Below are 15,482 nucleotides of genomic sequence, written 5' to 3' on the forward strand. Positions count from 1 at the left end.
TGTGCTTTCTGATGTCCCTGCTGCATCATACTTGTAGCAGTTATTTATACATTAAAGATAATTTTTTATTAACCTTGGTAGAGTTTTCCTGTAGTGTTTTGTTTTGTTTTGTTTTGTTTTGGAGACAGGGCCTTACTCTGACACCTAGGCTGGAGTGCAGGAGCGCAAAATCACTGCAGCCTGGACCTCCCAGACTTGGATGACCCTCCTACCTCAGCCTCCCCAGTAGCTGGGACCACAGGTGGAAGTCATCACCTGGCTAATTTTTGTATTTTTTGTAGAGACAAGTTTTTGCCGTATTGCCCAGGCTGGTCAACAAATCCCTAGGTTCAACTGGCCTCCCAAAGTACCAGGATTACAAGTGTGAGCCATTGCACCTGACCTTTCTTTAATTTTTAACGATTTCATTTTGTTGGGCAGAATTTTATTTGAGACACAGGTCTTATTATTGATAATACCCTTTTTTATTAGCTGGAATTTTCCCCCAAACTTCTTTTTGACTTTGTGGAAGTTTGTGATGGTTGAGAATGTCAGTTTTCTGGGGTCTGATAATTTAAAGATTTGAAATAAAGGAGATAAACTTGTACTAACAAACATAATTTATCTATAACTGACTCCACTGTAATGAAGCTTAGGAGAGAAGTTTTCTTTTTTTTTTTTTATTTTAACTGCCTTGATTCTGAGCACTTAACCATTTATCTGGAATTTATGGCTTCTTGAGGTAAATAATTGTTCTATCAAACATTGTCCCTCGCATTAATTCTTAGAAGCACCATTTACTAACTGGACTTGCCTTTCTCTGATTTAGCCAGTTCATCTCTGCCCTCCTCCCCTTCCCCTTAGCATCTGACCATGCCTGCTTTCCAGCTACAGCACTTAACCTCCTCGGCTGCTGCACTCTTTGCAAACAGCAGTACCTTGGTAGACCTGTCTCTCTAGGACAGAATCCATGGCATTTTGTGGTTCTTTTAATAGAAAATGCCTCTCTTAAGAGGAAAAAAATCTAAATTTGACAGTAAAATGATAAGCTGTAATTGCGGTCCCAAGGATGATTAGAATCTTGTCTTTCGTGTTTCTGTTTGCTTCCAACATGCCATGAACTCACTTAGAATTGGAACAATCTCACTTTAATCTTTTTTAAATCTCAAATTGACAAATTATGGTTGTATATATTTATGGGGTACAGAGTAATGACATCATTTATGAATACAATGTGGAATAATTAAATCAAACTAATTGTCCTATCTACCACCTCAAATACGTATCTCACTTTAATCTTAAAGCTCTAATCTTAAAAGCTGTCTATTAAAACTTAATGCCTACACATCACATTAATTTGGATATGAGAAATAATTAGGAAACTTAAGGGGAATTTGGTTTTCTGAGTGAGTGGTGTTGTGTAGCTGTGTGGGATGACCAGGAAATCAAAGTAAACAAAAAATAGGAAGCAGTGTTTATATCCCAGCTAGAACCAGAAACCTGAGATTCTGTGATCTTTGTATTGTTTGTTAATGAGGAAGGTAGGAGCTTCAGATCTGAGACAGTAGTACTACTAGTTAGTGTTGCAGGCAGCCCCAAATTCTGGGTTTCATAGACTAAGGTTTGTTCTTTTCCCTGAGATGCCCCAACACGGCTTTGTACCCCTAAAGACAAATTAGTGGGCTCTTACTGTGTTTACAAGTCATTTATGAGAAGTGTCGTCAAGGGCATTATGGTTGCCGTGGGAATGGGGGCTTAAGTCCTGGGTAGAGTAAAATCAGTCCTTTAAAAAAATTACAAAGTATTGCAATGGAATTTTTTTTTCAAGTAATAAATGCATGTGGTTTAAAACATGAAATAATATACCAACTCCTGTCTCCTTAAAATTGCTTTGAACTCTTTGCTTTTTTTTATTGTCTATGTTTCTGTTTTCTGATTTATCCATTGTAGACATCATTGATTGTTTTCTTCAAAAAGGGATGAGGGCTTACCTTATTTCCTCCCCATCTCCTAATACCTCTCAGTAAAGGCATGTTATTGGTTTTGCTCCTTTATTAGCTACCAGTAACTTTCATACATGCCAGTAGCTTTTATAACTGATTTCATCTACAAAGACAGTATCTTTTTTACTTCATTTTATTGGGTACAGTAAATTAAGGTCTAATAGAGTTAGACCAAATTAGGTCTACACCTAGAGCTCTGGGAGTTATTGGACATAAATGTTCTGCAGAAGTAATCCCCTATTTCTTGTTTTCCTTGTGTGTTACAGTTAATCTGGAGATACTGAAAATGTCTCATTTTGGGTTTTGTTATAATCTTTGACTTTTAAAAAATGTTTTACAGAAAGACATATCTTCAATAGATGAAGATGAAAATACAGAAGAAAGAGAAGCAGGTAAGTGAGCACATTTCTTTTGGGTGAATGCATCCAGGATATCTTGGTGCCTTTTCAACAAGGGGAGACACCTGGCAGCATTGGCTCATCCCTTAACCTCTTAACTTCCCCTGTTGCCTGTATTATAGTAACTGAGAGCTCTGTTCTGAATGACTTAATATGAATTTTTCTTGTTGCTCAGTTCATCTTCACATAGGAGTAAATGTAATGAAAACTGTACATCAGAATATTATTCAAATTGGCCAAGTAGAAGAGAAACACTTCCTTGGAACAGCTTTCTGAGTCTTATCTGAAAGATGTGACCAATTTGTTATAGTTTATATATGTATCCTTCCGGATTTTTGGTTAAACTAAAAGCATTCTTACTTACAAAATCCTTATTTATACTGATCTGTGGATGGGTTCTCCCTAGAGAGAATAGTGAAATAATGAGAAGAATGGGAGGATCAACTCTTTGGTATTTGGTTTTTTGAAGGGGATGTGGAATGGAGAATGTGATTTATCTTGCCAGGATCTATTTCCTTGGTTGGTACTGCTTTGCTGTGGGTGGTAATATATTCAAAGGAACTCTGAGACCTCAGTCGGGAGGTGAAGTGGAAGATTTGTCTCTGTCTCTTGGAAATGGGCGATTTCTGATGGACTGGTTTTTCTTTTACAGAATTGAATGATAACCTGGGAACTGGGGTATCTAAATCCCTGCTTTTCACTGGGACTCTGTAACAAAGAGGTTGGATGAGAGTAGCCACTCTTACCTTTCCAGTTTGCTCCTAGGCAACCTTAGTCTAATAATAGGGTGACTTAGGGTTATGGTTCCAAGGACTACCCTCTGGTCTGTCCTCAGTGGATAGGTTGATTTTGGAAATTAATTAACTAACTCATCTGCTGCCAGATATCAAGAAGGGCAGTGACTAAATACTGTCTTCACATTGAATTTATATCTGTCCTAGCTCAAAGAGTTGTCAGCTGATAGGCAAATACTACATGGAATGCAGTTCCGTCTGCCAGGAACTTACCCTATGGATATACTTAGGTGTGCAAAACTGTGTGTATAAAGGCTGAATTGCTGTTTCACATATGTTAGCAAAATTGGAAAAGAACCTACACATCCATCAAAAAGGGAACTGTTTAAATCATAGCACCCCCACCTAATGGAATATTATGCTGCTGTTAAAAAGAACACAGCACTGGCTGGACGCAGTGACTCACACCTATAATCCCAGCACTTTGGGAGTTCGAGGCAGGCAGATCACCTGAGGTCGGGAGTTTGAGACCAGCCTGGCCAACATGGTGAAACCCCATCTCTACTAAACATACAAAAAAATTAACCAGGCATGGTGGCAGTTACCTGTAATCTCAGCTACTCAGGAAGCTGAGGGAGGTGAATTGCTTGAACCTGGGAGGCAGAGGTTGCAGTGAGCCGAGATTGTGCCATTGCACTCTAGCCTGAATGACAAGAGCGAGACTCCTCAAAGAACACCTTACTGAAGAGAACCTCAGACCCTCAAAACTGTTGTCATTTGTGATATGTGAGCAGGTTTATATTTCTTAAGGGAATCTGCACATATTTTTATTTTTAGACATCCTTTGAGATAAGCTTTTATTTAAATCAAAACATTCTATAACAATTGCATCAAAATGAATTCTGGTTTCTTTCTTCTGAGATTTTCTGGTTTATGTTAAGACCTTTGGTATGTTAGCCAGCTGTTACGTAGCTTCAGTTGGATGGGTTTTTGTTTTAGACCTCATGATAATGTTGGTGAACAGAATGGGATTTTTCATTTAAAGTTAATATTAGATAGGATAGAGAAGGAGGTTAAATAAGTGAGCCACTTGGCAGAAAGGCTTGCTTCTGCTCCTCTTATAAATACTGATGGTAGGCCATACTGATGACTGAATTGTAAGAAGTTGCAGAGCATGAAAATAAAATATTATGTTCAAGTTAAAGCAAAAAAAAGGCTCCAGGATGGAGAGAGTTCAGTGCTTAACAGAGAAGAGGCCCATATTCTGGAATGAACTTCAGCTTTGATTTCCATAGAACAAGATTGAAATTCTGACCCTACCATTTAGTTGTATAACTTTGGGTAAGTTCAGCCTTGTCAAATGATCATTTATCGAAATATTTTCCTTTGTGCTTCTTAACTAGCTGGGCATTCCTCAGCACCACTGTTGATGTCATCTATGATGTCACGAGGGTGGTGGCCATCAACATTGCAGCCCACAAACTGGGCAGTCCCCAGGATCTCTTTAATAGTTCCAGTAAGTTCTCTGGCTAAAGATCAGTGCTGCATCTGTCGAGCAATGTTGACAGTCTCATCAAAAGTGATATTTCCACTGTGTTTAATGTTTTTCTGTTTTTGTCTCTTGGCGGTTCCTTGAGGGCTTTGATGAACAGGGCAGAAGCAGAAGGTACTACCTGAGTCAGAGCCTGTCTGTTCTGAACGGTCAGTTTCACTGTAATCCTAGATCCCATCCAGTTACCAGTTGCCTTGGCAATGTCATCACCAACCTTTTTTGGAGACAGATCTTGGGGGCCAGTGCAGACATGGCACCAACTTCACCCCGACGATCTGATCTCATTGGGATCGAACTTCAGTGGCATGGTGGCGGCAGATGGTGCCAGATGAATTCGATTCAAGACAACCCAAGAAGGTTGCACCTTGACCTCCCTTGAGCCGAAAGACGAAAGCCAACCTTGTTTTTCTGTCACTTAAATGGGAGCAATCATACATGTCTCACATCATAAGATTGGGATTAAGTGGGGTAATTTGTTGAGTACCTGGTATTCAGTTTGTCAGTGGCAAGGAATCTTTCAGTTTCACAGTAAAAGTAACCATCAGACTTTGTCTTTTCTCTTACCATGATTCTGAGGTGTTAGAAGTAGCAGCAAATAAAACATCCACCTTTTAAAAACCCTCATTCCTGTTAATTCACTTTTCCTCTTCACTGGAGAAAAATAGCATGTAAATATACTCTGATCTTGATATTCTTCATTTCTTTGTTCAGAATCTTATCAAGGTAAATTAAACTGAGTTGGTAGATTTTTACAAATTAAATTAAAACTCAGTAATAAATAATCATGCTTCTTTATTAACCAGAAAAGACATAATAGGAGTACTGTGCCCAGAACAGAGGGTTCAGAGATCGACTTTGTTTTGCCTAAAGAAGGGTTACGAGAAAAATAGACTTTAATAAAATGTTTAAAAATTAATCACTCGGGAGAGCTATAGACTTTTAATCTACATTAAAAAGAACTAAACTGCTTCTAAGAAATACGTTTATTTTAATTCTTAAGATGATTAAGCATTATTAGGCAGAAAAAAAATTAGAGAAATAAAATGTGGCTGGGCGTGGTGGCTCACATCTATAATCCCAGCACTTTGGGAGGCTGAGGCAGACGGATCACCTGAGGTCAGGTGTTTGAGACCAGCCTGACCAACATGGAGAAACCCCATTTCTACTAAAAATACAAAATTAGCTGGCCATAGTGGTGCATGCCTGTAATCCCAGCAACTCAGGAGACTGAGGCAGGAGAATCGCTTGAACCTGGGAGACAGAGGTTGTGGTAAGCCGAGATCACACCATTGTACTCCAGACTGGACAACAAGAATGAAACTCCGTCTCAAAAAAAAAAAGAGAGAGAGAGAGAGAGAGAGAGAAATAAAATGTGAACTCTAATCATTGAAAACCTATTTGGCACTATTGTTGTATAATATAGTTGTAAATACTTCTTTGCAAGAGGGCACATCTTAATGTTAGCAACAAAAAAACTGTGATGTAGGAATATTGATTTTTATTCATCTCAGCTTCTTGCTTGGCACTGGGAAAAGCATAAAAAATGATAAATATTATGTAATGTATAATATGTTCTGTAGGCTGGTATAATCTTGAGGGGTAAGAGGGCTTTGGGACCACATATCCAGTATAGAAGACAGTTAATAAGCAGTGAATACAATAGAAATACATAATATTATAAATAGGATGACAGCTTGGAGCTGTGACCAGGAGGCAACCCAGACTTGAATAACTACAGGAGAACCTTGCTTCCTGACCCCATGCTAAGAGTTGGGTAAGCAAAGCCCTTCATTCTTAGGTCCTCTAGAAAACATAAAGATGGGAAGAGTTTTCTTCAGATACGCTGTGAGAATATCAAAGACTTTCAGATTATTAGACCTTATTTTCTTCCCTGGAGTGACTATATGTATAATTTATTCACTAAACAAATATTTGCTAAGTTTTTCAGCATTAATTCATTAATATTAATTCAGAAATACTTGCGTTCTACTTGGGGCCAGGTTCATTAGTAACAAAAACAATTTCTCAAGAAATGTCTAGCCTGGTTACAAACTGTTTATATAACCAGGGGATGAAATATGCCTCGGAAGAGCCAGAATTTTACCTTGTGGTGGAAAATCATGCTCTGTAATTGGAGAGTATGGGGGCTGAGGGAAAGTCAGCCCCACCAAAGAATTTGAGAGCGTTCTAAAAAGAGATGATGTCTTCTGTGGGGAGCCAGGTCAGGCTTCTTGCTTCATGGGACTCAGAAGGAAAGCTTTGGATGGAAGAGAATAATATAGGTGGATTTGGAAAGTTGAAAGACATGGTAGGAAGGGAGAAAGGAAAGGCCTGGAGTGTGGTGCTAAATTTTGGGTGGTGACCAAGGGTGAACTAGAACAGAGAATCACGGTGGATTAGCAAACCACCAAATTCCCAAAAGAATTAGTCCTGGCAGTCCTCTAGGGAGAGATGAGAACTCAGTTGCTTAGGAAGATGTTTACTAGTAGGATGGATCACTAAGTCATGGTTCATAGTTCAGAATAGTGAAAGAGGAAGAACAGCAAAGTCAATAATACGGTTGAGTGAATAATTTACCTTTAAGACTTTTTGGCCTCATCCTGCAGAGGATCTGAAGATCATCTGGGCTAATACTAGTCAGACCTTGAGTTTGGTAGTCATTGGAAGGCCTTTTCCAACATGTATAAAGAGGGTTAGTTAGTAAATTGTCCTGTAGAACCAAGATTCAAAACAGCCTCACCCTAGAATCATGTTTCAAAAGGACTTAAAAGGTACCACTCCACCTCCTTTCTCCTCCCTCCTCCAAAAGGAAAAGAAGTCTGAGCATTAAATGCTTTCCCCTATTTGAACATATCTTAATAGTTTTTTTTCCATTATTCTAATTCACTTTATGTTCAGAAACATATACTCGAGGCCAGAATAAAGTGACTGGAATAGCAAAATAACACTGACTTACTTCATGTGAGCTGTGGATAAAGCTAGGACTGTGTAGTCTGAAGAAATGAAGACTTAAGGGCATCACATGGAAAAGAGGTTAAATGTATCTATTGTTGGACCTGTGGAAAAGAATGGGACACATGGGGAGAGTTAGAGGAGGGTAGGCTTTAGCTTCATATAAAGAAGGATATGCTGAGAAGCTGAGCTGTGCGGCTCTGCCATATGCCTTGTGAGCAGTAAGCTTCTTGCCTCTAGAACTTATTCGTTATTATTTTCTCACTCTCCTAATTCTTTGCTTGTATGTTAGAAAGGTTGAAATGGAAGTTTGAACTCGACCTCAGAGGCCCATCCTGACTAGAATCATAAGAGTTTGCCAGCACATTTATTTAGGGTCTTTTTAAGACCAAAGTAAATTATAAGTTGACACAATTTTAAATAAAATACTACATAGTAATCATATGTTACTATGTAGTCATATTATGTATTACTATGAATATTACTATACATACACAGTAACATATGATTACTGTGATGTAGTAATCATATGATTATATGATTATATAACATGATTTTAGTACATATGATATAGTAATCATATTATGATGTAATATTTTATTAAAATAATATTTTAATTTTTTATTAAATACTAATTTTAATTTTTGTATTAAAATATTAATATTAAAAATTATAAGTAGGATTAATTATAACAATACTAATAACATTTAATATTTAAATTGAACTGCAGTTTTTAGTTTATGTTACTATGTTATCAAATATGTCACTAGCATTTATGAGACAGACATAAATTTTTTTAATGGAAATAAAATTTTAAAATCCTATGCATAAAGAAGCTGCAAGTCTTGTAAGTTTACATGTAGAAAACACTATCATAAAAAAGACTACTAAAATCAATTAGTAGAATTTCCTCATCTCCTGTCTTGACCAGAGGCATCTGGGAAACTCTGGTAACTAAGTTTTTGGCACAGCTTCAAAGTCGTGATGAAGGATTTGGAACCGTGACGTTTTTTAGCTCACACACAAGTGTTGATGTGACTGTGAAGAATTGTCTTCCTCTGCCTAAGTTGTTGTTTTTTTTTTGAGACAGAGTTTCACTTTGTTGCCCAGGCTGGTGTATAGTGGCACAATCTCATCTCACTGCAACCGCCACCTCCCGGGTTCAAGCAGTTGTCATGCCTCAGCCTCCTGAGTAGCTGGGATTATAGGTACCACCACCACGCCCAGCTGATTTTTTTGTATTTTAGTAGAGACGGGGTTTCACTCTTTTGCCCAGGTTGGTCTCAAACTCCTGAGCTCAGGCAATCTACCCATCTCAGCCTCTCAAAGCGCCAGGATCATAAGCATGAGCCATAGTGCCCGGCCCCTCTGCATAAGCTTTGATTCATCCTTGGGAAAAAGTAGCCCAAAGTGTTAAAGTATTATGAAAAAAGCAAAAGTACATACAATAGGAGCTTCTTTTTCATTTTGATATGGTTTGTAACTAACCGTCCAGGAACTACGTAATATTTAGATACTGAGAACAAAACATTCTCATTTTGTAAGGATAAAAGAAAAATGATGTCTACTGCCAACAAATTACGTTCTTACAGATGTTGGTTGTAGATCTTCGGTAGCTGCCAAGTCCACGTTTAAAATGACCCTGATCTTAGGACCCTTCTGGGTGAAGTTGAAAAGTCTTAGACATCTTTTATTTAATATATGTCCTACTACATTTATTTAATATATGTCCATTGATTTAATAAATTATTTATTCTTGATGTGTTTCTCATCTGATCTGGAGAACAAGTGGATTTATGAAGAAATGGATAGAAGAGGAAAAGTTAGTGAGTTGAAAGTCCTCTGGGGAAAGGTTGAGAAGATACACGTGTGTTGGGGAATGGGTGATAGAAACAAAATAGAGCTTGGTTAGAGGTTCTTGCTGATTCTTATTTCTAAGTTTGTTGTATCCAGTACACGAGGCAGTGTGAAGTGATTAACAGCAATGGCCCTTGAAGTAGGAGTCAAATCTGGGTTCAAATCTTAGCTTTACCGCTTACTAGCTGCGTGACCAAGGTAAGTTATTTAGCCTATCTAGGCTTCTACTCTGTAAAATGGAGTCATAATATGCCTTTATCTTAAGGTTGTTTTGGTTATGTGATACATTTAATAAGCTTAGTATCTTCCTAATATCCAATTTTTAGTAAGATTATTATTATTGGCATCTGTTTGATATTTAAAATTTCTAGATTCAAGTCTTTTAAGTGTCTTTTCCAGGAATATTGTGGATTGATAATTTGGAATCACAGAAACAGCCTTCTTACTAACAGTGCAGTTGATGAGCTAGCGTTGCTGCATGTGTTGCCGGTGGACCCTCTCCATTTCATTCTTATTTTCTTGGATTCTTGTCTCTATTTAAATTGTTGTCATAATTTGTAAAATACTGTTGGGACCTTGTGGCCCATCATCTCTAAGCTGTTCGTTTTTGGGTCCATTTCAAAGTGGTGATTTAATGCACTTGGTAGAAGCTGAAACAAAGCTTTTATTTAGGCTCTTTGCCTTTCCCTCCACTGACCTTGAGACACATGAAAGAAATATTTTTGTCTTATATTTTTTAATATTCATCAAATATATTTTCAAAGCTCCCAAGGTGCTTCAAAAATACATTTCTGGTAGACTTTTCTATTGTAATTTTATGTATTTTATTACTAATATCTGCTTTTTCTTCAAGAACTACATGACCTTTCCCAAGGTGATTGCATGTGCCATCACAATTAACATTTATTTTTATTTTTATTTTCAAGAGATAGAATCTTGCTCTGTTGGCCAGGCTGGAGTGCAGCAGCACAATCATAGCTCATTGTAACTTAAAACTCCTGGGTTCAAGCGATCCTCCTCCCTCAGCCTCCTAAGTAGCTAGTACTACAGGTGTGCACCACCACTGCTGGCAAATGTTTTAAATTTTTTTTTTTAGTAGAAGAGTTAGGGTCTTGCTCTGTTGCCCAGGCTGGTCTCTAACTGCTGGCCTCAAGCGGTTCTCCCACCTCAGCCTCCCAAAGTGCTAGTATTGCAGGTGTGAACCGGGATCCCTGGCTGCATTTAAGATTTCTAACCAAGTTTCATCATGCTGGTCTGGTGGCCTAGCAATCATTGTAGTTCTCTGGCAGGTCATACAGTGCTCATTGAAGTGAGTGTTAGCTTTGGCCAGACAGAGAGTTCAAATCCAAGCTCCTGTACTTACTAGCCTTGGGCACATCAATTAACATCACTAATTTTCCATTTTTCTGTATACACAATGGGCATCTTATCTTTATACTGACCCTGGAGGATTGTTATAAAGAGGTCACGAAACATGCCTTACACAAGCCCTAGTATACCCATATGATGTGTTTTAAATAAATGTTAGCTGCTGCTCTGGTTATTGCCTAAGGATTGAATGCCCCCTTACTGCTTCCTGCTTCTAGCTTCTTTGGGGACCCCTGTTCTTCAGAAAAGAGACTTGGACATGAGATACGAGCTTAAGAGAGTGTCTCACTCTGACCACCAGAGAGCTGCCTCGGTGGGAGCAGAGCTTTTATGTTATCTTTGAAAGCCTAGTCTTTATACCCTTGTATGCTAAACAAAAACTTGTTCCCTGAGGGCCAGGTGCCCTTGGCACAGAACTCAGGAATCTCCCAAGGATGGCTCTGCACCTCACAGGAACCTAGCTTTACCTGGGTACCTGTCACCTCACTGCTGTATTTATTCTTGCCTTGTAGCCCATTAAAACAGTTTTTAAAATTGTGGTAAAAAGCATATGATAGTAAATTTACCACCTTAACAATTTTTTTATATTTGATTTTAAATTCCTTTTATGTCCACTTAGCTCCTCCTTCTCCAAAGCCATCTCAAGTGCTCAATCAGTAATGAGATAGTCAAACTGAATTGTTTTCCTTTTTTTCTTGTCTTTTTTTTTTTTTTTTTTTTTGGAAAGTAATGAGTCCTGTCAGAATGACCAATTCCCTCCAGATTTAGGCTTGTTTATGAGGGTGGACTGTATTGATATGATAAAGATCCCCCACAAAAAATCTTCCTTTTCTTCTTTCATCTTTTTCTCCTGGGATTCTCAGTGCTATGTTTGGGAGCATTTGAGTAGGGAAAGGAACTGGAAAAAAACAGAAGGGGAAATATGCAGCTGAATGTTACAGTCTCTGTAACTGCCGGGGTGGGCCTGGAAGTCCAAGCACAGATTGGGTAACCAGCATACTGAAGGGAAACCATGCCACCTGGGCAATTGTCTATGCCCTTTAGCACATGCCAATCCTCTTGTTCAGAGAGCAGTTTCCTCACAAATGGTGCTGTTTCTAAGTTATCGTGCAAAGGTGATTATAACTGTCTTCCTAGAAAGCCTGCTTGTCCCTCCCAGGCTCTCCTTATTTCTTTGTCCCAGACCAAGGAGAAGGTGCTGTTCCTTGAAACTTAGCACCCACATTGTTACTGATTATCACCAACCTTAGCTTTGTTATGAAATTGTAAATATTTTTTTCAACACCATACCTGAAATAATGAGATATAACTTCTATACCCAAAGGAATGTTTTCTTAAAAAAGTGGTCAGCTTGGGAGACTGTACTTTTATTTGTTGGTGCTCAAAAAACAGCTTTGAAATTTCCATTTTACAGATGCCTTCAGCACCTGTGACACATGCTTTCTAATGGATTCTGTCACAATAAAGCTTCCTCCTATACAGGTAGTTTGGTTTTTGCAAGTGGCCCAAGGTGGTTTGGTGCTCAGTCTGGTGGCTAGATTAGATGATTATAAAGAACAGCACAATTTTTAGTTAAAATCAAAGGTGTACCTTTGAATGATAGTGATTTAGTATGCTAACAACACGTTGGCACAGCTCCACAAGTGTAAAGGCCGTGTGTGTCCTGTTTGCCACTCTGTCTCCAAGGTGAGCACTGTAAGAACTAATGGAGAGTGAGAACTCAGTAAATATTTGTTGAGCAAATCCATGTGTTCTAACATTCTTTGTATGAAGCATGCATTGGAAGGGTAATATGCTTGTTTCTCTTGCTTTTACAGTTGTCAAATTTAAAAGTTCTGAATCACTCCCCAATGTCTGATGCCTCCGTCAATTTTGACTACAAATCTCCATCCCCATTTGACTGCAGCACTGATCAAGAAGAGAAAATTGAAGATGTTCCTAGTCACTGTCTGCCCCAGAAGGATCTGTATACTGCCGAAGAGGAAGCTGCTACTCTTTTTCCTAGGAAAATGACATCCCATAACGGGATGGAGGACAGTGGAGGAGGAGGTACTGGAGTAAAGAAGAAAAGGAAGAAAAAGGAGCCAGGTGACCAAGAGGGTGCAGCAAAGGGAAGCAAGGACAGAGAGCCCAAGCCAAAGAGGAAACGAGAACCGAAAGAGCCAAAGGAACCCAGGAAGGCCAAGGAGCCGAAGAAGGCCAAGGAGCACAAGGAGCCGAAGCAAAAAGATGGGGCAAAGAAGACACGGAAGCCCCGGGAGGCCTCGGGCACCAAGGAGGCCAAAGAGAAGAGGAGCTGCGCTGACTCTACGGCCAGGACGAAGTCCAAGAAGGCCAGGTATGTTCCTTTCTCCCTTCTCTGAGCACTTGCCTGTGCCATTGCAGGATGATTTGCTTTTGGCATTAGCCCAAGCCCCTGGCATAACCTTGCTGCACTCCTGCGGGCCTAAGCTTCACATCTCACCTAATATAGGATGAGGAGCAGGATAACCCCTTGGTGCTAATGCAAGGGACTGTCCTTGGAGGGTGCTGTTTCCTCGCTGCATTTCTGAAGTCATAGTGTTTCAAAAACAATTTTTGTGTTTTTAGGATATTCCCAAGAATTCCCCACCCCCTTCAGACCTCAATCATTGTTTTTGGTCTGTATACTTAGTACTTAGCATTCTTTAGTTGGTGGCTGGTATCCTGCCAGATGTGTAGATTTGCCCCCTATATCCCATGTTTATGTGTTCTTTGTGTCTATATTAGCTTTCAGCCAAAAATGAACCACTTTTTTCACCTTCTAATGAGAGAAAGATAACCTGAATTAATACTGGCCATGCAGTTTCTTGCCATTCCTTTTGAACTAAAAAGAATTGAAATGTTAACATGAACAGGGTGTGAGGGAAGTAACATCCCAGATGTGATACAGAGGGCAGTGAGTTTTGGAACAGCAATGGTGTAGAGTGGCAGAGGGGCTGCTATGAAGAGGATGCACAATCATGGGAATCAGTGGTGCAGTAAGTCTGATAGAGCTGTGGATATATGCAGAGTTCCAGATAGATGAGGACTGACTAGCTTCCCCTGGCTCCAAGCTCTGAGTGCAGGGCCATTCCTGATCTGTTTATCTAGTTCAATGTCTAGGACAGTGCCTGACACATTTTCAAGTGCTTAGGAAATACTGAGTAAATGAGAGCAGAGGAGACCATAATGACTTACAGAGAGGTCAGACTGCATAAGTACAGATTTGCTATATAGATCCTATCAAGACAGCAAATGCACTCCTTAAACAGGGAAATACAGTATTTCTCATTTTGTTTCTAAATTCCTTGTGCAGAACTTTAGAATTTTGAGGAAACACCGAATGTATGACTCCTATCTTAAGGAATTACATGTCTAAAATCTCAGTATAAGAACAGGTTAATTATGTCTTTTGATGTATCTATTATTTTAGACCAAGAACACTCATAAAAAACATAGAGATTGATGTGGATACTAACAAAACATAAAGTCATGAGGCCATCACACCTGTGTTGGTCAGGCATGAAGGAGGTAATTTTAAGAATGCATTTTAAGTGGTGTGTGTTGCAACCTGGAGTTGACTGTATGGCTCGGTTCTTTTTCAGAAGGACAGTTTGTTGGGACCAGATGGATAGTTTCTTAATCCAAATTAAAATTTTGTCTCATAATATTCACTCCCTTCTGTCTGACAGGGCATTTCATCTTTCATCTACCAAAGAAACTTGGGTGGGATCCCAAGAATGTAGGTTATAGAAAATGCCCATAAAATACCTTACGAGAGAGAAGTGGACAAAAATCAAGATTCTGCCTAACTAAAAGCTTACAGGATTTGTTTCTTAGTGAACCTAGTAAGCATACTCTGATCTCTAGGGTGTGGATGGAGTAGCAGAGTAACTTTTAAGCCCCTACCAATAATTTTCATCTCCAGGTTACTTTGGAAGGGCTGAAGTGGTACTTTGGGGTACTAGCATCTATGAAGAAGGAGGATCAGACATGAGCTAGTGTGGTGACTTTTTAAATTATTATTACAGAGAATAATAAGGAATAAAGATTGTGTTTGAGAATTTAGGGTAATTAGAGGAGGTTTTTATAGCCCTAATAAGGAGTCTTGATTTGTATCTAGAAGACATTAGAAAGCCTTAGGTGTCTGAGCACATTTAGGCACTGGTTTCTGATGTTTTTACAATTTTGTCAACTCCTTCACTTTTAAGAAATTCATATTTACATTGTGTGAGGTCTGAAACAAAGTGATGAGTAACAAACATTGTCAGAAATTTCATTTTGGGGAAATAAGGAGGCATTTAACATCGTGTTGCATGCCAAATGCATAGGCAAAATCAGGATTCCGAAGAGTGAAAATGTAACAGCCTTTGTTATATAAATGTAGCAATACTAATGCAACTTATTTGATCTAATTAGGCTGTATGAAATATAAGTGAGTTGGAGAAGTGCTTGGTAGTGTTTTCAAAGGCTGCTAACTTAGAAGACAGCAGACCTTTTGAAGTTTAGAAGTCCAAGAGGCACCCTATTAGAGGAGGCTGACAGAAATGATCATCTCTTTAGAATGTGGACAAGTTACATGAGCTTTCTCTCTCTTTATTTTGGCGCTATATTATACTGATCTGTAACGTAGTAGAAT

The 15,482-nt window shown here is 38.8% G+C and overlaps 1 protein-coding gene across 3 annotated transcripts in view; it reads left to right on the forward strand.

Moving 5' to 3' along the window:
* Nucleotides 1–15,482, forward strand: part of CHD6 (chromodomain helicase DNA binding protein 6) — a 193,934-nt gene that overhangs the window by 54,378 nt on the left and 124,074 nt on the right. The window contains exons 2-3 of one of the 3 annotated variants that reach the window (XM_032294922.1): nucleotides 2,323–2,374; nucleotides 12,661–13,181. In XM_032294922.1, coding sequence (XP_032150813.1) covers nucleotides 2,342–2,374; nucleotides 12,661–13,181 — 554 coding nt within the window. In that variant the 5' untranslated portion in view covers nucleotides 2,323–2,341. Of the gene's footprint in view, nucleotides 1–353; nucleotides 2,375–12,660; nucleotides 13,182–15,482 lie in introns of those variants that run through there. The other 2 variants (XM_032294923.1, XM_032294924.1) reach the window with 2 other exon arrangements.

This window comes from Sapajus apella, unplaced genomic scaffold (assembly GCF_009761245.1).
Source record: "Sapajus apella isolate SASKATOON/1434 unplaced genomic scaffold, GSC_monkey_1.0 scaffold33, whole genome shotgun sequence".
NCBI classification, from domain to species: Eukaryota; Metazoa; Chordata; class Mammalia; order Primates; family Cebidae; genus Sapajus; species Sapajus apella.